At 39.9% G+C, this 24,690-nt stretch overlaps 2 protein-coding genes and 2 long non-coding RNA genes across 4 annotated transcripts in view; 1 reads left to right on the top strand and 3 right to left on the bottom strand.

Moving 5' to 3' along the window:
* The window catches only part of LOC145973033 (uncharacterized), a 10,495-nt gene extending 1,172 nt beyond the window's left edge, over positions 1 to 9,323 (top strand). Inside the window, exons 3-5 of the long non-coding RNA XR_014439336.1 lie at positions 473 to 667; positions 1,482 to 1,855; positions 4,090 to 9,323. This is a non-coding gene — a long non-coding RNA (uncharacterized LOC145973033). The remainder of the gene's footprint in view (positions 1 to 472; positions 668 to 1,481; positions 1,856 to 4,089) is intronic.
* LOC145973029 (uncharacterized) lies at positions 377 to 4,890 on the bottom strand. The gene is made up of 4 exons (XM_083102156.1): positions 2,051 to 4,890; positions 1,552 to 1,963; positions 679 to 823; positions 377 to 596 (listed from the first exon to the last, which is right to left on the bottom strand). The coding sequence occupies exons 2-4, from the start codon at positions 1,682 to 1,684 to the stop codon at positions 461 to 463; spliced, it is 414 nt and encodes a 137-aa protein (XP_082958282.1). The 5' UTR covers positions 1,685 to 1,963; positions 2,051 to 4,890; the 3' UTR covers positions 377 to 460.
* On the bottom strand, positions 7,150 to 24,690 carry LOC145973028 (MAP kinase-interacting serine/threonine-protein kinase 1). Its single transcript, XM_083102155.1, has 5 exons — positions 23,650 to 24,690; positions 14,586 to 14,720; positions 11,540 to 11,896; positions 10,876 to 11,443; positions 7,150 to 10,784 (listed from the first exon to the last, which is right to left on the bottom strand). The coding sequence occupies exons 1-5, from the start codon at positions 23,702 to 23,704 to the stop codon at positions 10,331 to 10,333; spliced, it is 1,569 nt and encodes a 522-aa protein (XP_082958281.1). The 5' UTR covers positions 23,705 to 24,690; the 3' UTR covers positions 7,150 to 10,330.
* Positions 16,030 to 18,259, bottom strand: LOC145973034 (uncharacterized). The gene is made up of 2 exons (XR_014439337.1): positions 17,788 to 18,259; positions 16,030 to 17,724 (listed from the first exon to the last, which is right to left on the bottom strand). It is a non-coding gene; the product is annotated as an uncharacterized LOC145973034 (long non-coding RNA).

Below are 24,690 nucleotides of genomic sequence, written 5' to 3'. Positions count from 1 at the left end.
AACAATGTTTTCTTTTTTTCTCTTCTTTTACATTATCGGTTTTTATTCTTTATTTTTCATATATATGAAATGTGAAGTGGTAAAAGAAAAGATAGAGAAGAGAAGATATAATAGATATAAGATATAAGAGATAGAGAAGAGGAAATAAATGGCTAAGGACAAACAATACAGAGATCTGACTGCAAAATATTTATCAAATATTTTTTTGTAACATTTTGGTCAATGTCCTTATTATAAAGTTGCTTCTCAGTCAGTCCCTCTTTATTCTATCGACACAGATGATGCAAAATCAAAATGTATAATTCTAATATAATAACAACTAATGTAATTCATTGGCTTTAAAAATTACACTATTAATTGGTACACATTTTGATTTATTAGATTATTATCACTGAACTACAATTATTGCACGACAATATCATAATGAATATTTGATAAGAGTATTGATTATATCTTCCGTTTATTGTTTAAGACCCTTCAAATTTCGATCCTCGGCGTAAATTTTCATCTGGAAACTCACCAGGTCCGACGTTCTTTTATGAAAATTGAATCGCGTGTCCTTCGGCTGTATCCCCTTGTCGTGCCACCAACCATAACTGGAAATTGTTAGAATTCATCGTTGGAGCGACAAATAATGAAGAAATTGACGGGCTAAATTGCGGAAAAAGTAAGAATTACGTGTGACTGGTCAACAGTGGTAATTGATAAAGATTCCTCGGATTTCTATCCTCTTCCGCAGCGATTCTTTCGAGCGTATCGCTTACGTCTGCATTCCGCGCGTCCTCGAGTTCCCTCGAGTAGAATTTCGGCGTGACGAAGTCCGCTGTAATTTATTTGTACCTCGCGTGCGCATTTATTCAGGTTGTATTACGAGAATTCACGGGAATCGAAAGCAAAATGCGACTTTATTACAGATATATAAACAGATATCATTCGAGGGAATTTTGTGACGGATAAATATATTTGTAATTTACATATAAAGGGGCAATTCCTTTAGCATCTTCCAGCTTTCTTTGTACACAATATGTGGACAAACTAAATAAAGAATATAAAGATTAAATATCGTTGCATGCGCAAAAAGGAAAATTATTAATCAAAAGAAAAATTTAATTATCGAAAACTATAAATTAATTTACGCTTTTTTTTTTAACCATATGAAAAAATTATTGATAACTTATTCGCAAATATGCATAATCAATTTAAAGTTTCTTCTTCGTGAAAATGTATGCTTTTTCTAAAAATGTATCTTTCTTTTTTGATCTATAAATTAATAAAAATCGCGCAATCTTATTTAAGAAGACTCGTTGTAAATTAACTTTATAATGAAAACTCCTTTATTGGGTTTCATTAATTATTAATAAACAACTTTCGTTAATTTTAATATGAAAGCTTCAAAAAAGTTGTGCAAATTTCTGTCATTGACATTTATCATTATTTGAAATCAACAATCACAAAGTCACCGAATGTCTTTCTAATTGCAGATTCTCCCAATTTGATTTCACTTTTGCATACTTGACGTATCTTCAACGACTTCAAGAGATGAAGACGTACCATTCGTTTTCGATACGCAAGTGTTGGATCTTCCGGTTTGTTGCCTTCTCGAGAAACACAACTTGAAAGGTGGTCTCTCCTTTTTGGATGTTACTGGTCTCGAATCGTACGAATCCGTTTGTTGATCGGACATATTTTGAAAATACGACGACAAACTTCCGCCCCGATTGTCCGCCCTGACGATCCACGACTGAGTGTCTCCGCCTAGGATTAAGGCCGTCGAGGACGTGCGTGCTGCGACGTATGGGAGTCACCTATTTGATCGATATTGCCTGCGAAATAACATTGTTGGAAATAAGGAAACGTGAGTGACAAAGCGTCCTCGTCTCGAAGAATCGCGTTGCATGCTTATTATTTTGCACAAGGTTACAGTCGTTATCGCGCTATTTCTGACAGCTGTAAATAAAATTCTCTGCAAAGAAAGGAAATGAATGAAAATGAAATTTGTCTATTCTAGATCAGGGAGATTTCGAGGAACGTAACAATTTTTCATACTTGCCTCTCTCTTTATTTTTTTTCAATTTTTTTTCCATAATTCATATATTCCAGTAAAGTATGTGGCTAATAATGATTAAATCTGACGCACCGATATTACAAATCTTTCGATTCTCTTTCGCGTTTTCCTCTTATCGATCTTAATACCTGTTCTCACCTCTTATCGTTGTTAACATCCGCGCGTTATCTCTGCTCATGCCTCTATTTACCGATTAAACGTCTACGTCTCAATGAATAAAGTTCTCGAGAAGAGAAAAGGCGACTGTTTTTATGTTTTTCTTTTTCGCACAAGAAAACAAAAATATCTCTTTCTCTCCCTCTCTTTCTCTTTCTCGATAAAGTTTTGGTCTTACTCACGTGCTCTCTCTCTCTCTCTCTCTCTCTATCTCACACACATACTCTCAGTCTCTCTTGTACTTGTCGTTCGTGTTTTCTCGTATAATACAAAAGAAGTATTTCTCTCAGCATCCTCTTATTGACTCGCAATTATCGTAGGATTACAGGACGTTACAGTCGTTACGTTTCCTTACGTACAACTTATACGCGGTAATCACGTCTAAGTAAACTCGCTTCGCAACTTTGTAACGCTTTGTAAATTCTCCAAGATCGGCCATTGATATAACGTTAACTCACACACATCAAATATCACGATCGTTTCTCTCAAGTTTCTCAGTACTTTGTACAGTATCGAAGAACTAAGGTTCTAAGAACTCGGTTGCATCACCACCTTGGTAGCAACGAGAGATGGTATAGTGATACGAGAAAGCTCGCGATATCATTATATGGTGACGTATGAGTCGCTGTTACTACGGACATACTATTGATATATGACAATAACTCGGTTGTTGCGTAATCGAAGAGTACGTAGCAATTAGAGGATCACTCTGATGACATTCTCTCAATCTTTCTCTCTCTCTCTCTCTCTCTCTCTCTCTCTCTCATAGAATAGTTTCAAGATTTATCAACAACGGATCTCGTTAATCTCGAAACTGTGTAACTGCAATTAAATATCGAAAAAGGTCAACAAGGTAGATTCTTATCACGCGATCGCTGGTTGCTGATTGATATCGAGGACGAATTTCCTTACGATTTTATCACGAAGAGCATCTCGAGTCCTTATAGAAAAATACTTGAGATCTTGTCAAGGATACCGGAGAAGGATTTATGGTTCGCTTCCCGATCGTTTTGACGTGGGACGATGGGAAGCGTTTTGCGCGATCGGCAGTGTTTCTTCCGGATAGGAGGATATTAGGTATCTTCCCTCACCGATTCCTCCTTTTTTTTTTTGGTTCCTTATAATTGGCCGTATTTAAATTGCGTATCCAATTTAATTCCGGTGAAAGTATCCCCAAAGCTACAATATTTTTCTATAGGATTTTAACTGATCCGAAAATATCCTTCAGCTTTCAGTGGAGCTTTTCGTTGTTGACTGAGGCTAGTGAAATGCGACTTTTCATTTAGTCCAAGGGGAGAATAAATCGGTATCATTTCCTTTGAAAAAGAAACGATCCGATGGATCAATAACTAGAAATCGGTCGGATATATAATCGAATCTTTATATCTTTAGCAAGTCGGGAGACTAGGCGATATCTCTCTATTCTTTCTAATGATTGGCGTGAAATGAAGCGATCAATTTAAAATATAAAAAAGAAAGAGTATCATTATCTCCATGATTAAAATTGATCGATAGAGAAAAAATAAAGGAAATTAAACTTGCGGACTTTCGAATAATTAAAAATAGATAGATGTGTCAAGAATAGAGTTCAAGATACGTCGATCGTATATATCCGCCCGATCGTTTTCACCGATGTACAGAGTGTCTTATAAAAAGTGTAAAAAGCATCGATATAATTTCTCGGAATAGTTATAGTCGTACCTCTGTATTTTTGGCCCATCGAGGCCCAAACACTTCCCACTATTCTCAATACACTCTCTCACTGTTTCACTCTTATTCCCTCCCCACTTTTGTTCCAATGTAGTCCATGCGAGTGTCCGTGAAAATGTCTTTTTTTTTTTTTAATCACGCGCACATTTTCATTCCAGGTAGCCAGATCGCAAAGAAACGGGGGAAGATCGTAGGAGAAGGCATTCAGACGAAGGACAAGAGTTAAGAATATAGAGGTTCGACTGTATCTCGCGGGGAAAAGATATCACGACTATTTAGAGTAGGAATACGACATTTCACTTTTACTTCTTCTTTTACTCGAAATGACCTTCCCGACGAAAATTTGTTACGCTCGTTAGGAGACATCCCGCGTATATGGATGTTAACACGAAAGTTTAAGGATTTGTACTCGTATATACGCTTGTGGCCGACTGGAATATCGACGCGCAAGGACGGCGTGTACGTACGAAATTAAATCTGACGATCTCTCGGTCATCTCTCACGTCAGTGTGCTCTGGAACCGCGACCATGTCGAATTCACGTTGTCCCTGCCGGAATAGAAATGCGTCAGAAATCACACTCGAGTCGATCTGTCCCGACATATTATCTTAATTTAATCCAATTATAAATTTCTCACTTTCGCGTCTACATTCTACTTTTAACGAATTCTTTCGACATGGACACGATTTTACACAAATCTATCTATGCCTTGAGCTAAGACCTCTCTAAGTTATCGTACATAACTTTACGAGATTGTGAGGCGTTAATCCTCGGAGTCTCGAGAGCGAAATTTTCAAATTCCAATAGGATATATTTTATTTTATTTTTGGCTAATTTTTATCTTTGTTTTGCATTTCGTTTATCGATAACATTGACTTTCCGAGAATTAATCGCGAAAGAAATTTAACATTCTTTCTCACGTACTCGCTTATGTATCGCTTATATATCGTGATCTCTCTGAGATTAATTCGACTGACATGAGCGTCTCGATCACAAAACAATGGCTTTATCGTACGCTAAATAAATCGAGAAAATAAAAATAAAGTGCAATATCGAGGGATGCCTGTGCATGTGTATGTGTCAAAGAGATTATGTAATAAAGTAAATTTTTTTTAATATTTCACTTAAAAAATATACATTTTAATGATCAATCATGAGGGATTAATGACAAAGTTTTTTTTTTTTTCGAATCACGCCATTGCCTAGTTGTTCGCAATCAGATTTATAAATAATTCGGGTCGTAGGAATTGTTGCTCGGAAATCGAAACCAACTCGTCTCACGCGAGCATTTTTTTTTTTTCTTGGACGCGATGATTGTGAATCGTGGAGCGATCAACATGTTTTACATAGTTTATAGATATAATAAAGGTTCTTTTGTACGTTCGTAATATCCAGTCTCAACATTTACATGTTTCGCTAGGCTAAAACGCGTGCCACTTAAATACGAATAAAAGTACGTCGAAAAATTAGCGCCTCCTGCTCACGATGTGACTTGCGATGTAACATTTAGAATTCGACAATCGCTCTTGTTTTATATGCTTGAAGAAGATACCGGTGGCATGGCAAACATTTCATTTTATCGGTCAAATCTTACGGTAAAATTGAAAAGAATTTCGATTCGTTAATTTCCTTTACAGAAAAAAAGAGGACGGGAAAACATGCGTGTTGAATATTTTTCTGTAACATAATAGAAAATTGTACGTGAGCTCGTTATCAAGTGGATTTTAGCCCTTGAACGTTTTCTCTTTCTCTCTCTCTCTCTCTCTCACTCTCTTTCGCTGAACTGAAGAGCGACTCTGGTTTACAAAAACATCTAATACTAAGCAGTAAGATATCGCACCAAACGCAAGAAACGAAAGGGAAGCTATCGCACTCCCCGATATCTCTCTCGGAATAATTTCCAACGAAATGTCGAGAGAGAGCTCGAGAATGCGATACGGCCGCTTCCCTTTCTTCGCAATCTCCATGTCTCCTCAACCGTGTCAAAAAAATATATCGTTATATATCCTACATACAAGTGGGTATGAAAAATAAAAAATATTTTTTGGCCATTTTCCGTTTTATAACAATTTTTTTTCTTGGGACGCGTGGAAGAAGGGAGCGTGTGACGTGGGAGAAGGGGATGCGGAGGATGAATGCTTCGATTATACAAGGACCCGGGAAGTGGAAAATCAATTTTAGATAAGATCGCGAAAAGGGGATGTCTTGTGTTCGAGGGATGGAAGGACAAGTGTGGAAAGATGCGGGGGGAGGAGGGAGATGAAGGGAGTAGGGTAAAATTCGGGGAGCGCTATCGATCTACTCTTTTTTAGGATATAGGCACTATAGCTACTAGATAAATCTTATTTACATTCTGCAAGTTTTTTTTTCTCTTACTATCCCACTTTTCGATCGATATATATATATCGACTATGATTACAAGAATATGAAAAGTGCGATCGAAATCTGTTCGTGTCGAGTCGCCGCATTTTTTTTTTTTTGTTCTCCGACAGATTGAATATTCATCTGAAAGCAAAGATCATCGGGCGATGATCTTGCGCGTACAAATAGCCCGTGCATGATAATATGTATTTTTTTCCCTTCATAGAGAGAAAAAATGCGCTCTCTTTTTCGTAAAGATATGTGTCGATCGCGCGAATCTCGCGGGAAAAAGACTCGACAAAGAGTTTGCGGGCAGAAGAAGATGAGAGGAACGGGATGCGATGCGTATCGTTCGAGATGTATGACGTGATCATTATTTTTGTTCCTTTTTTGGAAAAAAAACTGTATGAAAACTCCTTCCCTCGCATCGCGGTTCCGTTCTTCCTCGCTCCAGAATCTTTCGCGCTACATGGATGTGTGACGGGCATGACGCGAACACGACACGAACCATGGGTTACATCCTATAATCGCCGCTCCGCAAACAACTTATACAGCATTCGCTCTGCGTATTACAGGGAAGAAAAATGAGAATGATAGCGTTCGCATTTTGCGTGTATGTAGCTGGCCGACCGCTGCGCTATACCGAGTATTCAAACATTATATATGGTCCAGCCACGGCGCGCGAAAAGCATTATCACAATTTCAATCTTCGATACGTTACATCATTGTTTTTTTTTTTCAACTCTCATGATGCGTGCATGTGTATGTGGGCGAACAAAAATCTATTACAAATCGATTCGTTTGTATCGAGATAGATGCGTGAAGATGTAAAGGGATCAAAGTAAACAACAATCTGATACTCTGGTCGGTATGACTCAGCGGAACCTTTATGCTATATAAACTTATGACAAGGTGCTTTTTTTCTTCTTAAAGGCTAGTAATTAGTTTTAGTTTTTTCACACGTTTCTTATCTCTTCATTCGTAACCTTACACACATCCGCGCATACATACACACACATCTAGTGTACTCTCGCATTTTATTATACAATCTTAAACTCGTTACGCTTACAGATCTGCGTATTATGGCCATTTGTATATTTTTTTCTTTTCCTTTTATATTTTTTTCCTTACGCTCTGCACACTCCGACATTTACTCCACACGCTTTTTTTTATATACCTTCTTATATATTTATATATATATATATATTACCTCTTTCCTGTTTCGTCCTTTTATTAAAGAGCATTCACTTATACATTCGAGCTTATATTGATATTTTATACGCACGCTCGATACAAGAAAAAAATATTTTTCTCTTTCTTTTGCGATCCGATAGGAAAAAGATAATAATTTTGGAGATTTTCGAGCGTACGCTTAATTGCTTGACATGAGTTGTATATCGTATAGAACTTTGCGCAAGACAAAGTAGGAAAAAGACAAGCGGGAGAAATTAATTTTTACGATAATTTCTGACACACTACGGCTGATTAAGGAACAAAGTGTTTTTTTTTTTTTGGCTTTGCGCAAAGAGGCCGATAAATATATATATTATAATCTTTCAACATTCTCCCTTATATAAGAGAGCCCGCATTGTATATTGCTTTCCGTACCTCTATATCGTAGCTCTTCTATTTACACGGAAATTTTCAAATATATATGTGTATATATACATGTATATATATACATATACACATATGTATATAAAATCTCATTTCTATCTGCGCGCGCGCTATAAACACTAATCTTTATCTTACTGGTACTTACAAAGTACAAAGAAGACAGAAGTTGACAAAAGCCGTACCTGCCTACAGCAAGCGAATGACTTTCTAAGAAAGTTTCCAATGATGCAATTATAATGTACAAACGCATATTACACATTTGCAGCCCTCCCAATCTTTCATCTGTTCTCTTTCAAAATTACAAGATCCTTCCTGAAATCTTGAAGCGAATGCTGACGCAATTGCTGATATTAGCTTTATGGAGGGACTGCATTTTGTAAATTTTACACACACAAATAGCTCTTAACATTTTCTCCCAGTTTTCAAATTGTATGTTTATGTAGAATAACGTACGCAGCGGTCTCCCAGCTGCCCTGAGTAAAATCGGTCCACCGCATCAGCAAGAAGTGAATAAGAGCAATTCTTTGTATATGTATTTTTTTTCCTCTAAATCAAGAGAAAAAAAAGTATCGATGATTTATCTTTATAAAAATCAAAGTGAAATTTCTCACAATTTTTTGTTTCACGAATTCGTGCATAATTATAGCGGGAAAAATTTAGAAGAATGCAAATAATTTGTAAAAACAGAATACAAAGCATTATCGCGGGTTGGACTAGTGTTATATATAAAACAAATTTAGGGTCAATAAAACTCTACGAAAATATATAACATCATTATATCGATAAACATTATCTCGTGATTTAATACACAAAAATGCGAAATTGCAAACGAAGCTAGAGCAGTTCATTCTCTCTTTTCATCCACTTTCGTGATTCCACCCTTTGAATGTCGCTTTGAAATCTTGCATTGACTTACGATCTATCGCGTTTCTATTTATCTCTATATATGAGCAAACTATAATCTGCACCTGTGGGCTGAGACATTCACTCGTTTATTTCGTTCGAGAATATATATATAATATATATGTATGTATGTGTATATTATGGCTCGAATATACTTGAAACAATATCAAAAAAGCAATAAAAGGAACATCTTTTTCGCCTTGCGTCAATTATGTTCGTCGATTTTTTTTTGTTTTTTTTTTGTTCTTTTTAACTGAAGGGGATTTCGCAAACAAATAAAAAAAAAAGAATATTTACGTAATAAAGTATTCGCGTGCGTTAGAATAACACACGAACTATCACGATCACGACGGTCTTCACTTTTCTCCTCTTTTTTTTTTTTTTTTTTGTTAATCTGTCTACACGTGAACGCGCGTATTTTTGTTTCAACGTACGTTTCTGATACGTAACGAAAGAATAAAGCGGGGAGCACAGATTTTTGCATAAGCGCATAACCATAAGCATAAGAAAATTGATTGGTTCATTTTCTTATGCATATATACTTGTGGACCAATCAATTTCCTTACGCTTATGGTTATGCGCCTATGGAAAAACCTGTGCTCCCGGCTTAAGATTGCGTCAGAATCGACGCATCAATGTACTTTCGAACTAATTTACTTCCTCAGAATGCTTTGCAATGTTGACTCGTTTGCATATAAATGTTGACATATGGATGAATAAAATATAAAGTCGATTTTCCATCCATGAGTGATATAATGTTAGATGCGCGTGTCGTGTAGATAGCTCTGTGCAATATATAATAATATGTAACTGCGTGAGTAACGAGCAACACGCAGCTTTACACGAAGATTAGGCGATGATGATGAAATCAGATTTGTTTTTATTTCCAAGATCTATTGACGCGCAATGTCAAGTCACACTGCAATATCTTCATTTTTTTTTTTATCGATAATGTTAAATGTTTTTCTTACGTATCGCAAGGTGCACGCTTTTAATGCACACTTACAAGTGCATATTATATTATAATCAAGATTTACATTCTAACCGAAAATTTCTTATTTTATATTTTTTATTCATTATTTTAATAATAGCTATACTATGCAATGTTACAACTGTATGTATATGTCATGTTATTAATCAATTTGCAATTAATAGGGGATATCTGAAATTTTATCTTGGAAAGAAAAACAATCTGTTTGTCATCAAATTGTCTGCTAAAAAAACAAAGGTTTAAAACAAAAGAAGCTTATTGAAAAGAAAGAAAAGATAACGGTGAGATATTCTTTTCGATCATTTTTCGCGGCGAAAATACTTTTTATTCGATTATTATCGCTGTCGTCACTACCGTAAATGGATTGAGCCTGTTCTCGTTATATCCGCGTAGAATCAGAGACTCGACTTACGCTACACATTAGCTTCCTAAGCCTTGGAAAAAAGTATTGTACATCGTTCTCACGTAGCTACAAAGAGACAAGTGATACTGTAATGAGAAAGAGCGGGCGGTACTACTGCGCTCTCTCAGCCACTCGGAGACGCAATTACCGCTTTGCCAGTCTGACGTTCGAGTAGATCGGAGCGTGCCTTCAAACGGCGCTGCATCAGACGACTCTCGGTTGGCGGTGACAGCCCAAACAAATTTTGCAGCGAGTCTTTACCTATGATGCGATTCTTGCCGATGATCTTGGACTCGTTCAAATCGACGCTGGAGCGCACGGAACACGACTTTTGTCGCATACCGTCAAATTCGCTAGAAGAATGCGTCAAGTGCTTGCTGTTCTCGGATAACTCGCTGCTCGAGTCGGATATGTGACCGTACGGATGATTGTCGTCGTCGGTCGACGACGTAGACAGTCTAGGTTCCCGGTTCTCCGCCAGCTCCTCGAGATTTAGAGAGAAATGCTGAAGTACCACACGATTCACAGCCATTGCGGACTCAGCGAACGCTGAAAGTTCTCTAGCGGAGTTGTTCCTCCTAAAGACGAATGCAAATGCGTTACACTTAAGAATAGAACGATTAATGGAAGTGAAGAATGAGAGACAAACTCGACTCTAGGTAAACTTACCTTATGATATGAGGTGTGGTGAGCGATCGATCACCAGTTTCAACGGAAATCGGCCCGGGATTAATCCAAGGATGTTTCAAAATACTATCGGCGCTGAACCTCTGATGTGCTTCCTTGACGAGCAAGCCTCTAATCAAATCTTTCGCGTCCTCGGAGATGCATCTCCACTCCTTATCGGGAAACTCGTATCTGCCCTCCTGAATACTGGTGAACAGCAATTCCTGACAGGCCTGACAATTTTCCCCTCTGCCCCAACCGCAGTCAGTGCCGCAGTTGCCGTAAAAGGGCGGATAGCCGCAGAGCAGAATATACATGATGACACCAAGGCTCCAGAGATCGCAACGTTTGTCGTAATAATTGGCCTCGCCGATGAATGCCTCGACTACTTCCGGCGCCATAAACTCGGCGCTGCCCACTGGCGTCAAAAGTTGCGGCGTTGCCACAGGACTAGACAGCGAGTTGAACTTGATACCTGATCCAAGATCAAAGTCGCATACCTTGATTGGCGTCAACTTGTCCGGATACACGCACAAGAGGTTCTCGGGCTTGAGATCTCTATGAGCGATCCCTGAATACGCATACAGAAGAAAACGTGAATCAATATTTTGTCCGACAATTTAAATCTTACTCATTAAATCGCTTCGTCTTCATTATTTAAAATTACCTTTCTTATGAAGAAAGTTTAGCGCGCTCGCAATCTCTTTGACGATTTGACTCGCTTCTCTCTCGGTGAAGTGAACCCGTTCCTGAATTCTATTCAGTAATTGGCCACCGTTGATCTTTTCGAATACGAGGTAGAACTTCTCCTCGTCTTCAAAGAACTCGATCAGCTGTATGATGTTTGGATGGCCCTGGCAATGATGGAACGTTTCGACTTCCTTAAACACTCTAGCACGCGCGTGTCCGGGAATCTTATCGATGATCTTTACGGCGTACTCGAGATCCGTATAGAGGGACGTACAGGTCTGGACCGAAGCGTAAGCACCCTCCCCGAGAACTTCTCCGGTCAGCTTGTACAATTCTGTAATAACCATACAAGTTGAATCAAATCGGTTTTATTAAAGGAAAAAAAGGAGAAAATTAAAAAAAATAAGCGCTTTTGTTAGATGATTTCATGTTGTACGTATTTTAATATATCTATTCTACTATTGCGGCAATTTTTGTCATGTATACTCGACGACAAGTTTCGCAAGTCGCATTCATAAAAATTATTAGAACGAGAAACATTGCAACCTTTCGATTCCGCAAACGCAATAGATTCATCGCGATGAATCAATGCGATATTCATTTGGCGTGGAATACGATTGTACGAGCACGCGATCGACGGTAATTACGTGCTACGTCATATTGTCACTCGGCAAGAGAAAGAATACATTGAATCGATCGAAACGTCCATCGGCGACTCTTTCCTTTCACGACGGTTCTTTTCTTTTTTTAAACGCATCCAACGACGGAGCATCTGTTTTTCTTCGACCGGAATAAATTCCGAGTGTTGTCGAGAGAGGAGAGGAGGGAAAATGAAAGAAGAAATCGATCGATTTTTGTCGATTACGCGCTGCTATCGGCATTGTTATGCCCAATTATCCTCTGATTCAGATGGGCTGCGTCTCTCGTAAACGCGCAACGCGCGTGACAGCGCGATGTTGTCCTGCTCCGACGGGCAGTCAATGTCAAGGTCGAGAGGGGGTGGCCGAGATCGGAGCGTGGAACTACGACGCACATACACCGAATTTTCCCTCTCTCTCGGAAGTCCGCGACCGGAGCTATGGCGCGGCTCCTTTCCTCCTCTTCCTCTCGGAGGGACCCTCCGCGCGTCGCTGCGTCCGCGCCCCATCCCCACCCCCGGTCGAGGCCTACGTTGCCGCGTCTCCGCGTTGTCCCGTTCTCCTCTCCCCTCACCCTCTCCCTCTACCCTACAACCACTTCTCGCTCCGATTATACACGTCAGGGTACACGCGCATGGCAGCGTCGCTAGCGCCTAGCAACCAGAAGCCGATAATATGCCTCCGCGAGTCTTTACGTTTCGTGTTTTCCGTAACATCAATTTCAACGGCGGAACAAATATAGCGTCGAAGGCGAAAATTGCGCGTTCGTCGACCCACGCATGCGCGCAATTAATGGCTTTCCGCGATTCATCTAGAGATAATTACGTTACGGCGAAAAATCGATCGCTCGGTTTAATGACACGATCATTGTATGCCGCTAATGGTATAATCCTTGAGGAAAATTGTCTTTGATGGTTTAACGACCCAGTGATCCGCGAGGCGGAATATATAAATTTCGACAAATCTCTCCTTCTCTCTCTTTCTATCGACCTTAGGAATAGTGTACACCGTATATAGTTCCAACAGGGGTTGGAAGTTTCTCGAATCGATCGTAAAAGATGATGCAATCGGTCGAGAAATTATAAATTTGACGCGTGACTTCAAAATTAATATTTTGTAGTAATTCAATGTCTCTAATTACAAGTCTCCCTTATTTTAGTTTCAAACGACTAAAATTAATTCTTCAAATCAAACAAATTTACACACACTTGCTTTCTAGAATTAATTTTTATAACTTGAATTATTTAAATCCTTTTATTCCTGGAATAATATCCAAAAACACGCGACTTGAACCTTAATATTTCCTCGACAATTATTTAGTTTTAACATACTTGTCGAAAGTTTTCGTAAGACCATTCTTTTTTATCCCCGCTATTACAATTGAATGAAATCGAAAACGATGATTATCTCTTTCTCCTCAATTATTTTAATTAATTATTCCGTTTATTACCAGCACGCATCAATATTAATAACTCCATGAATAATTTAAGCGCTCGAATTACGTGTATTAAATACATAAATTATTTACAATTAATTTACAATCGGCGTGTCACGACTCGCAAATCATCCTAACGCTCGGGAATCGAATAAATTGGCAACGCTCGTAAGAGCGAAAACTCGTGCGGAGAGCGAATTCGTGGCTCTCTCTCCGGTGGGCCAGCCGTGTATCGATCGTGCGAGCGACTCCGTGGCCGAATAACCGTATTTGCCAGCTGCGCACAACTCGGATTAAATTCCTGTCCCGCGTTCTTTGCGAGACGTACATACAATCAGTTTAGAGTTTTAGAGGTGTAAAACACCACCGATTTCGCGTACAGACATTGACATTTTTTCTCTCCGAATTAAAACCACTAAAAATTCCAAATTGAACAAAAATAAAAGCGATAATTTTCCGCTATTATTATGATTAAGTCGCTTCCCGAGGGAAGCGAAAAGTATAACTCTCGGGCCGGGGACGCTCTCGGGCGATGGAAGAGGGACCGAATTTCCGGTGTTTATAAACAAGCCGGCGAGTCGCGCAAAATTCCAGGCCGCCTGCGCGATCGATTATCGCCGTCCTGCGCGAGTTTCTCGAACGTTCCGAACACTTGTCCAAGGTCACACATACCTAGAAGACTACAGCAAAGTCATCGTTGCGAGGAGGGAGCGCTACGCACGGAGGAGGGGGGTGCGTGCGAATTAGTTATCGAAGAGTAGAGGACGACCGTTTTAACGAGACTTCCGATCTCTCTCTGTCTCTCTCCCTCCCCTCCCTCTCTCCCTCTCCCTCTCTTACGATAGGATCTGGACGATTGCGCAAATTTCTATAGACGAGGAAGCGCTAAAAGTTCTCTCTCTCTCTCTCTCCTTTTCTTTCTTGCTCGGCGTCGATCTGCGCGAATTTACCTTGGAAGCAGGAGGACACCACGGACGAGCCGGAGCGTCTCTTCCTGCGCCTCTTGCGTCTTGCCTCTTCCTGACGAGCTTGCACCGCGCTCATGGACTCCCCCGTCGAAGCTACATCCCGGCAGGTGCCATCGCCTGAAACACAAAGGCTTATCGTTAGTCTGAAATTCGATATATATTATCTCTCTCTCGCGTACTATCATGTTATAAATTAAAATTCCTTATACATGTTACTGATCTTTGTAAATAATACATTTTTTTACTCTGTTTTTGGTCGCATATGGATCATAATATCTTGTTGAGAGTTTTAAAATCTCCTTCAAAGTGCTTGAAAAAATCAACAAAAATGTATACATGTATATTTTCCTTGACCTCTATAGAAAATGATCGTGTACAGCAAAAGTTAAGAAATTAATTTTAAACATTTTTTTTATCGATGAAAGCCTTTGAGATTCTATTATTAAAATATCGATAGAATCAAAATGACCTACATATGGCTTTTAAACATTTCTTCTTTTTTTCATCGAATCGCTCTTATTATTTTATATATTTTTCTTTATCAACTTCCTCTCTCTATTGGATATATAAAGTTAGAGTTACACTTATTATTGGATAAATTTTATTCAAATTTTTTATTTTCTATATATTTCTCACTATTAACTATAACGCACATATTTCCATTATTAAACAGAAATATTTAGTAGAGAAAAATATATAAATATTTAAAAATGGCAATTTCTCTATTAAATCACTACCTCTATTCAAAAATAGAAATACACATATGATGGTGAAAAATACATGATAGATATAATTCATTTTTATATAAAATATTTAATGAAAAAAGAATGAACTCAAGGAAGCTCAAGATTGTAAAGATGAAAATTTTCCACCAAGTTCGCTATGCAACTAATATAAATAGAGATTCCACGTGCACAATTCGTCGAAACAAATCTAATTTAAGAGTAACGGTTAAGAAAAGCATTCCTTTCTCAACGCAAGTGTGCATCGTAATGACGTGTGTTTGAAGACGCGGTTGCGCAACATGGGTGTGTTTATTTTTGCGAAAACAAAGTCGCTCGCGGCCCGCCACACGTGACGAAGGCTCGCGCGTTATCGTTTATTATTGTGAGCTTATCATCGCGCGATTCTTAGTCATTCTTTTCTCTCATCCCCGCCTCGTTCCGCGATAACTTCCCGTTGCCACATACGAGTACGGGCTGTTTAAGAGCCAACATTATTCGCGTCCCGCGCAAGAAAAATCAATCGGTCCATTGATAAGGCAAAAAAAGAGATGCTCCAACTATTACGAGAGAAAGGATTATCGCGCACGTCACGGGGGAACCTTGCATTCATCGACACGCCGCTGTCTTTATGAATAACCGCACTCTCTCATTGGTCTCCAAGAGAGGTTTAAAATAATGCTCTCGCGCGCCGTTATAATTATATCGCCCCAATAGATGACGTTGACGCGTCTCCGGCTATTTGCAACGCTTATCGTAGAATAATGCGACATGTCATACGTCGATTACGTAACTCGTGCATGCGTCTCGTTATTTTCCGCGACGAGAAGGAGAAAAAGATTTAAATAAATCGCCAGAATAAATTGCAAGAAGTTGTACACTGAGAAAAATCGTTTGATTGTACCAATAAGACGTATATGATTGAAGGCATTTTGGTTGAATCAAACAAGAATTTCTACTTATCATGATAAGACTTGATTTTTTATAACTTGAACGTTTAATAGATTTTACTATAAGGATCTGGTTAATATTTTCTGGTTGAATCTATAAAATATATCTTGTTACATTAACTTCTTTGCTTGCCGCTAGGCGGCGAGTCACTCTTAACTTAACTTGCATTCAATATTTGCCATGAAATGTATATAAAGAAGTAGTATTAACATTAAATCCAAGGTATATTTTTTTTCTTTTACGAGCAGTAGTGCCAGAAAGAGGGCGCTAACTCTCTGATTGTGTGTGTTTGAGCTGCATCCTCTCTCTTCTTGCATCACTGTTTTATCAGTTTAATTTCTAACAAACTGAATTAAAAATAATTTATTCAATAATCTGGATTGAATTTATCCAATAATCTTGTTGGAATTCAGAATATTAAATAGACTTTTGAGATTAGATGGAAAAAATTTTAGACGACTTGGTGCTGGTGAGTTTAGTATTATTAACAAGAAAATTTGGTAAATTTAACAGGAAGAAATTAATCAGAATCATCTGGTAATTCCTACAAGAAATCTGTCCTTTCGTCCATTTTCCAACAGACATACTGGTTGAATCTACCAGAATTCTAATTAATGCAACCAGATTTTTTTCTCAGTGTATAAATAACGGAGTAACGATTAAAAGGGGGAGATGTCGCGCTGAAGATTGCTATTTTTTTTATTTTTTCCCCGATCGCGAATATCTCGGGGATTTCCCGGATATTTTGCGGGGACAATATTTCCCGTGTAATGAAACGCCCGGAAGGGAGAAGGCCCGGGGGGAGATTGCCCGAATGGAAGGGGGTGCCTCGATTATATATATACGTATATATAGAGGAGGCTGTACTTTTGTGCCCCTGGTTGGAAAGCGCGTAATCGATTCAGCCCGGGTAAATGAAGATGGGAACAATTCCCTGTAGCCGCTCCGGCTACAACAATGCCGGCTTCTCCAAACCTTCGGCGCGTCTCTCCCGTTATCCGCTTCGATCTTGGAATTCAAATAAAGCACGATGATAGTATGAAAAAGATACTTGGTTATTTTATCTATCAGAGGCGACTATTTGTCCCTTTGACAATTCGGTCGAACGATTAAAATTGCCCGAAAATCCATCCTTGGAATCGTCAAATTCGAAGCCAGCGATTTCGCGCGATTATCGTTCCTTACAAACGCCACATATAGGTAGATTCTGTCTCTTCGCACTTTCTAATTCAGCTACTAAAAATGGACGACTGTCGGTCGCCGATACGAGCTCGTGCGGAGAGTTTGGCGTTTCCCTCTCTAGTCTTTCTTTCTCTCTCTCTCTCGCTCTCTTGCTGGGAAAGTTCATTCGCGCCAAGGCGAGACCTGGGTGACCGGCACGCGATTCACGATCCTCGTATTAACGGGGATATACAGCGGATATTTGTATCGCCAACCGGAGGGGAAATCTAAAAAATAAACATCAATCATCTCACAGACAGTGTATGTGTGCGTATTAAATAGATTTGTACCAATCATAAGGACTTTTCGAATTATAAATTATACATGATCGCGGACGTGAACTGTATTTAGTAAAATCTTATCCGAGGCAAGTTTTTCCATTTCCGTTCTCGTTGAGACTTTCGTCGGGTCGATCCTCGATTCGAGAGAGAAGCCTAATTACGGCTACGAGGGAGAAACGGAGTCGTACACTGAGATAAATCGTTTGATTGTATCAACAAGACGTATATGATTGAAGGAATTTTGGTTAAATCAAACAATAATTTCTAGTTATCATGATAAGACTCGATTTTTTATAACTAGAACGTTTAATAGATTTTACTATAAGGATTTGGTTAGTATTTTCTGGTTGAATCTATAAAATTTCTTGCAATACATTAACTTCTTTGCTTGCCGTTAGGCGGCGAGCCACTCTTAACTTAACTCGTACTCAATATTTGCCATGAAATGTATATAAAGAACTAGTATTAACATTAAATCTAAAGTATATTTTTTTTCTCTTACGAGCAGTAGTGCCAGAAAGAGGACGCTAGCTCTCTGATTGTGTGTGTTTGAGCTGCATCCTCTTCTTGCATCACTGTTTATCAGTTTAATTTTCAGCAAACTAAATTTAAAATAATTTATTCAATAATCTGGATTGAATTTATCCAATAATCTTATTGGAATTCAGAATATTAAACAGACTTTTGAGATTAGATGGAAAAAATTTTAGACGACTTGGTGCTGGTGAGTTTAGTATTATTAACGAGAAAATTTGGTAAATTTAACAGGAAGAAATTAATCAGATTCATCTGGTAATTCCTACAAGAATTCTGGTTCGTCCATTTTCCAACAGACATACTGGTTGAATCTACCAGAATTCTAATTAATGCAACCAGATTTTTTTCTCAGTGTACGTTTCAATTGAAAATGATCGAGATGCCTGCGAAAGTCTGTTATATAGGTACACGATAATAAGGCGAGGTTCGAGCGGTTTGTCGAGATAACTGCAGCGCGCGTGTATTAATAACTCGCGGTGTCTCTCGAACGATGCGGAAAGGATGCGTGCCGATTGTGTGGGCGGAGACCGCCGCGCGATATATAAACGGCGATGAATAATAAAATACACCCGCCGAGAGTGCGAGGCCGAGACTCTACTCTCTGCCACTCCTTCGAGAGCGGACACACTCGGGTCGCTCGCTCGCGTGGGTCGAGGAGAAATCAGAGCCGAATCGAGAACGAGCTTCCCCCCTCCCCCTTCTCCCGACGCGTAACTGTAAGCCGGTCTCGGGACTCTTCTCTTATTGTCCATGATAATCGCGATGACCGATCACCGGGCCCTCGGTTACGGTCAAGTCAAAGCGTTTGAGAGAGAGGGAATAAAAGAAGTGAAATTTCAAAAATGTCAAAGCTAGTTATATTAATTTAATTCGCGATAACATTTAGCCGAGAAGTTCAACGAAACAAAAAAGTCACTCGATGATCGTGTCCGTCGAGTGTTCATCGACAGTCACGATGAGAAGGTTCGAGGATCGTTTAATTGTCATTCGACGCGTGTTCGCGCCGAGACAATAGCCAACAGCCCCTCGAAACGAGAAGAGAAAGAGGAACTCGGGTTTCACGCGGATCCAAAAATAAGCGTAAAGACAGCGATAATAGCACGAAACGTCCGTCCGTCCGTCTGTCTCCGAAAATTCTCCCACAAATCCCTCCGTCTCTCTCTCTGGAAATATTCGGGATTTTCGAGTCCAACTCGCTCTCCTCGATCTCGTATCTCTTTACAGTCGTCAATTTTCGGGAAGCGCCGCTTCTCCTCGATTTTCGCGCGTCATCATATAATTTCGGCGAATGTATTTTCGTGCGCCTCGCGAACGCGACGTCGTCACCGTCGACGACGACTTGCAGCGCGCGACACATACACATCGAATCCACCAGAGTTCAATGACTGGCACAGAAAAGGAACGCCGCCATCTTACGCGAGATATACGCACACGATAATGATTCATCCGCGCGCACATGCTGGTGATTACGCGAAAATCGTCACCGTAGGATTTCCTTTGCGTGAAAGCCGTAAATAACATGCTCGCGATTGAAAATTGTAATTAAATTTCCCAGGTAAGTGAACGCCCGGTGGAGATAAGAGAATGTTAGAGAAGAGCAATGCTTGTCGAAAAATGTTTATTTTAATTTTATTATATTTTAATTTTAATTTTAATTCTAATTTATATTTTCGCTAATGTAATATTTTTTTTCCTATTAATGGATTCTTCCGTATTCTAAATAAATGAATAAATAAATAAACTAAATAAATCTACTAATAAATAAATGAATAAATATAGGTAATAAATACATGAATAAATGTACTAATAAATAAATAAATGAATAAATGTCAATAAAGTGACTTAACTATTTCGCGGTTTCGGAAGTCTCGCAGTGACCCGAAACACGAAGCGTGCATGAAACGAGTGTCTTACAATTAGCCTCGAGGCCCGCGACGAAGGTACACGACTGTGCCTAATAATGTATTATTAATAATTGCACACAAATTAAGCGAATAAAGCGCGACGCTACACGAACGTCGTCGCCCAATTAGAGGGTCAGGCGGAAAAGGGAGTATGCATAATCACGCGACGTGCCGGAGCGTGACTTTCGGTTTTTTTTCCAGCCGTTATGGTTACGTGAGGCTGCGCATATGTGACGCGGAAATTCACGCGATCGAGTCCCAACTTTTCCATTCCGGAAAATCAGCTCGCCGAACAGTTTGGCATTTTCCAGCTGGTATAACCGTCCGCGCTAGATTCGCCCGATCCGAGAGCAAGAGAGTTTGTAAAGACTTTAGTTGCGCTCTTATTTTTGCGATGTCATCGGTCGCGTATATTCGGATTGTCATCTTATTGTCCTTCTTATTTTTTTATGAATATATATCCTCTCTTTTCTACTTGATAATTTCTTTTTATTCAGATGAATATCTCTATCCATTTATTTCTTTTATCGAAAGAGCGCCTAATATTTTCAAAGTCATCACATATGGTTTAAAGCTTAAGGAACCAATATCTATTCTAACAGTATGAAAAATTTATTTTTAGAAATTTTTTCGAGGAATATTAAAAATTGATCGTTTTGACGTTTCACATATATTTTTATTGATGTTTAAACAGTACGTCAGAATTTTTTTTAAATCTTGGATTGGCTTTGACTGAGCTTTTTTTTTGTTCGATACGAACGTCCGTGCATAGCGTGTTAAAAATGCATGATTCCATATGACATTCGATATGTCGCTCTTCGCGTAATTATTTGTAATGAAAAAAACTCGATCTAGGGTGATTTCCTAAAATATTTTTTAAATATTGAATCCTTAGAAAAAAAATGAAAAAAAAAAAGTAATTTTTATTTCGAAAAATTTTTTATTTCTTAAAATCAGAAAAATTTATTAATTTTTTTAAAATTCTCTAATTAATTAGGTTCAGGTATCCCAAAAATATCTTATAAAATTAGACCGAGTTTTTTCAGACAATTACATCATACACTGTCGAACCATGCATTAAAAAAAAACCTAAATATCCGAGATTAAAAAATTCTGACGTACTATTTAAACGTCAATAAAAGCATAAAAAGTGCCAAAAAAGATTTCTAATATCCTTGAAAAAATTAATTCTCAAAAATCACTTGTTCATACCGCTAGAGTGGACTGGGCTCTTAATTCAACATTTAACTAATCTTAGTTTTGATCGAGCGGACGTGGCCGTCACGCGAGAGGCCCTTTGTTCGTCGAGCATCGTGCGCGTTTCCCTTTAAAAGCGCTCCGAGCTGACATGCGCGCCGGGACCCTTTCTCTCCCTACGTTCTTTGTTGGATCGCCCTACAACCGATCCCGCGTCTCTCCCCTACGTGTTGTGGATCCACGTCGCGGCGCCGAAACTCCCGAATCGCATCGCCACGTATACCCACTACTAACCCACTTCGCTCTCCTTCCCCCCTCCGTCCCTCCCGCTTCCCCTCGTCCTTCCTTTCCCCCCCCCCGAAAAAATAATCCACCGTGCCAACGACGCGTAGCTCGGCAGCGACGTTGCAAAACCTAAAACCCGCGCGTCTCTCCCGCCCCGAAAATATACCCCTCGAGCACGATTTGCATCGAGGCGCAAAATCTCTCGTCAGCGAGATTCGATCCCAAGGCGAAATAATTTTGCCGACGCCACCGAAAAAAGAAGGAGAATTCAAAAGGGGGAATTAAATATTCTCATATTTATTCGGGCGCGATATCCTATTTCCTCGTCTCTAAATTCTTTTTTTTTTTCCTTTCAAGCAACAAGAATTTACCAAAGAATTTTCGTGCCCGTCAAACGGACGAGCCTTTGATAAGAACACGAATAAGGAACCGGATTGTCAACGAGCGACAGAAATTACGTGTTGGAACGATTATACTTTTTTCGTTTCGTCGTTTCATTACGGATATCGCTCGCGCTTTTATTTCTTGCCATAAAACAGCCCGCGTAAAGTGTTGCATAATTTAAACGCTAGGAATATTTTTTCCCTCTCTGCCCGAGTTTCCGCTTTTAGGAGTAATGAAGACCGGTGCGGTATAATTAGCGATCGGCTCGCTCGATTGACAAGCGATTAAAGGAGAGCTCGGCAGGATATGAAAGTGTTTATGTAAACACACGCGAGAGAACGCGTGTATTATTAGAACGACGTTGCGGAATACTTGACCGTCGTTACTTGTCGCTCGGGCGACGCACGAAGGGACCGAGCGAATTTTCAACCAGTCGCGGGCATCCCGTTGCAATAAATCGCATCGAGGCATCTCGAGCGCGAAGATTATTTTCATTCATGATAATAAAAAAGATCAATGCACATACGTAATATTACAATAATATTACAATAATATTGCAATATTAATTACAATAATAATCATCGAGGTATAAATGGGAGGTTCGTTCACGTCACCACCTCAGGTCGCATGATGAAATCTGTTCTCATGTTTACGCCAAAATTGCCGCTATTGCATCGCCCGAGAGGATCAACGAACCAAATTCCTGATCGACGAATTTAATTTAATTTCTTGTTAATTTTCTTCTCGCTTTTCAGAGAGAGGGAGAGACAAGGAAGGGACAACTAGTCGTTTAATCGCCGGTCGACACGCGAGTGTCACTCGTCGATGTCGAGAAAGTTCTCTCCCCGTCGTCGATGCCACGCTTCGTATTCACGACGCGATTTCCGCGACGACGAGGGAATCGTCAAGTCGACGCGAGTACTTGTGTCCAAGGTATTCTCGTCGCGTCTCGATTTTTCCATCGACGATTCCCGAGCGTCAAACTTTTTATCTTCCTCCTTTCTCTCTCCCTCTCTGTCTCTCTCTTTGAACTTGTCCAAAGTTTCGGCCTCTTAACGAAAACGCAAATCGCGAAGCATTCGCCCTCCCCCCCTTTGCACCCGGGTCGTTACACATCGACCGGTGAAAATGGCCGCCGCCGCCGACTCCAGAGTTAGCCGGCTCGCAAAACAAACATACGATGTATACGAGGTGTTTCGTAACTGCCGGTCATAACTTTAACGACGGATTCTCCGGCGCGAGTCGAGACCTTCTTCTTTTTCTCCGCGCCAAGAGTCAGGAACATTGACGCGGATAGAAAAAGAGCGAGAGAAAAACTTGGCTTTCAAAACAAATACAAAACAAACATCAAAATCGTACTCTCAAAGTATCGGATGAATCTGTTGAAACTTAATCGGACATCGAGAGCGTTCAACTATAAAAGTGATAAAAAAAAAAAAGCGAAAAATTCTCGCGAAACGAAAACAACCTCGAGAGGAAAATTGTTAAGAGAAAATGAAAGGTCGCGAGGATTATGCGTCGAATATTCGACGAGGGGAAAATTATCATTAATTAATATTCTCACCTCGTCCGGCCTCCTGACTGCCGTCCTCTCTCTCCTCCAGAATCTTCTCCACCATGTTTCCTCTTTGCTCGCTCTTCGTTCTCGTCCAACGATGACGTCCGGGAAGGAGAGCCGAGAATATCGCGGTGGGTTCGCACTATCGAGAGATTTGTCCGAGCGTACGTGCTCTCTCGTGATTCGCACCGGTGGCAATAATTATAAAAAAGAGTCAGTCGTATATATACAAAAAAGCCTATCCACTAAGATACTGATATAATCTCCCTTCGGAGCGATTTCTCTCTCTCTTTCTTTCTCTTACTCTCTTCTTCGTCTCTTCTTATTTCTCTCGAAGAAAGTCGATGTATATCAGCGTCGATATCACAGATATAAATAAATATATAAAGCCTATCTTTCTATATATATATATTTATATATATATATATCCTTCCTCCGCGCGGGTTGTTCGTCCTTCCTTTTTCGAGAACGACGATGACACGTCCACAGGTGCCGATGTTGTCAGATTTTTCTTCTTTTTTTATAAATACTATCACAGACTTTGACACTGCACTTTCTCTCGGTCGGTCATCCTCCGCGCGCTGACTCTTCTCCCTCTTTCTCTCTCTCTCTCTCTCCGCCTCTCGGCGTCGCGATTCTTCTCTTATAGCCGAGAAACGGCCAAGCCTTTCCGTCGATGAGAAGCTAAGTCGTCGTCAGCCTCTCGCCAGAACCTTCTCCGCTGCTTCTGCTGCTGCTGCTGCTGCTGCTGCTACCACCTCCTCCTCCTCCTTCGCCGCCTCCTCTTCTTCTATCCGCTCCTCCGCAGCTTCCCCTCTGCTGAAGGTTTTTAATCGAATGTACCGGGCCTTTTCGCACGCGAAAGTCCCGCGATGGTCGTCGTTGCTCCGTCGTCGCTATCGCACAGCCTCTCGCACGTAGCGGTAATCGAGTTCGGAAGCGCATTAAAAACCCTTCGTCTAACACATCTGGCCTCTCTTCCGCATCACCGTCCCTCGTTGCTCGGCAGTTGGTTCCCGACTGAGCTCGACAAGATGGCCGCTCTGC

The sequence above is a fragment of the Camponotus vicinus genome, unplaced genomic scaffold (genome assembly GCF_025532165.1).
Source record: "Camponotus vicinus isolate PSW18456_S1 unplaced genomic scaffold, iyCamVici1.0 SCAF_6, whole genome shotgun sequence".
NCBI lineage: Eukaryota > Metazoa > Arthropoda > Insecta > Hymenoptera > Formicidae > Camponotus > Camponotus vicinus.
This window is presented reverse-complemented; position numbering and strand designations above follow the sequence as displayed.

What these genes read in the sequence shown, in the direction of transcription:
- LOC145973029 (XM_083102156.1), bottom strand. Translation starts at nt 1,684, where the DNA reads ATGTCCGATCAACAAACGGATTCGTACGATTCGAGACCAGTAACATCC. An exon ending in TTGCGTATCGAAAACGAATG is followed by an intron (nt 824 to 1,551) that starts GTACGTCTTCAT and finishes AATAAATTACAG; the next exon opens with CGGACTTCGTCACGCCGAAA. An exon ending in CCACTGTTGACCAGTCACAC is followed by an intron (nt 597 to 678) that starts GTAATTCTTACT and finishes AACAATTTCCAG; the next exon opens with TTATGGTTGGTGGCACGACA.
- LOC145973028 (XM_083102155.1), bottom strand. Translation starts at nt 23,704, where the DNA reads ATGGTGGAGAAGATTCTGGAGGAGAGAGAGGACGGCAGTCAGGAGGCC. An exon ending in CAGTCAGGAGGCCGGACGAG is followed by an intron (nt 14,721 to 23,649) that starts GTGAGAATATTA and finishes TTTGTGTTTCAG; the next exon opens with GCGATGGCACCTGCCGGGAT. An exon ending in AAACTTTCTTCATAAGAAAG is followed by an intron (nt 11,444 to 11,539) that starts GTAATTTTAAAT and finishes ATGCGTATTCAG; the next exon opens with GGATCGCTCATAGAGATCTC.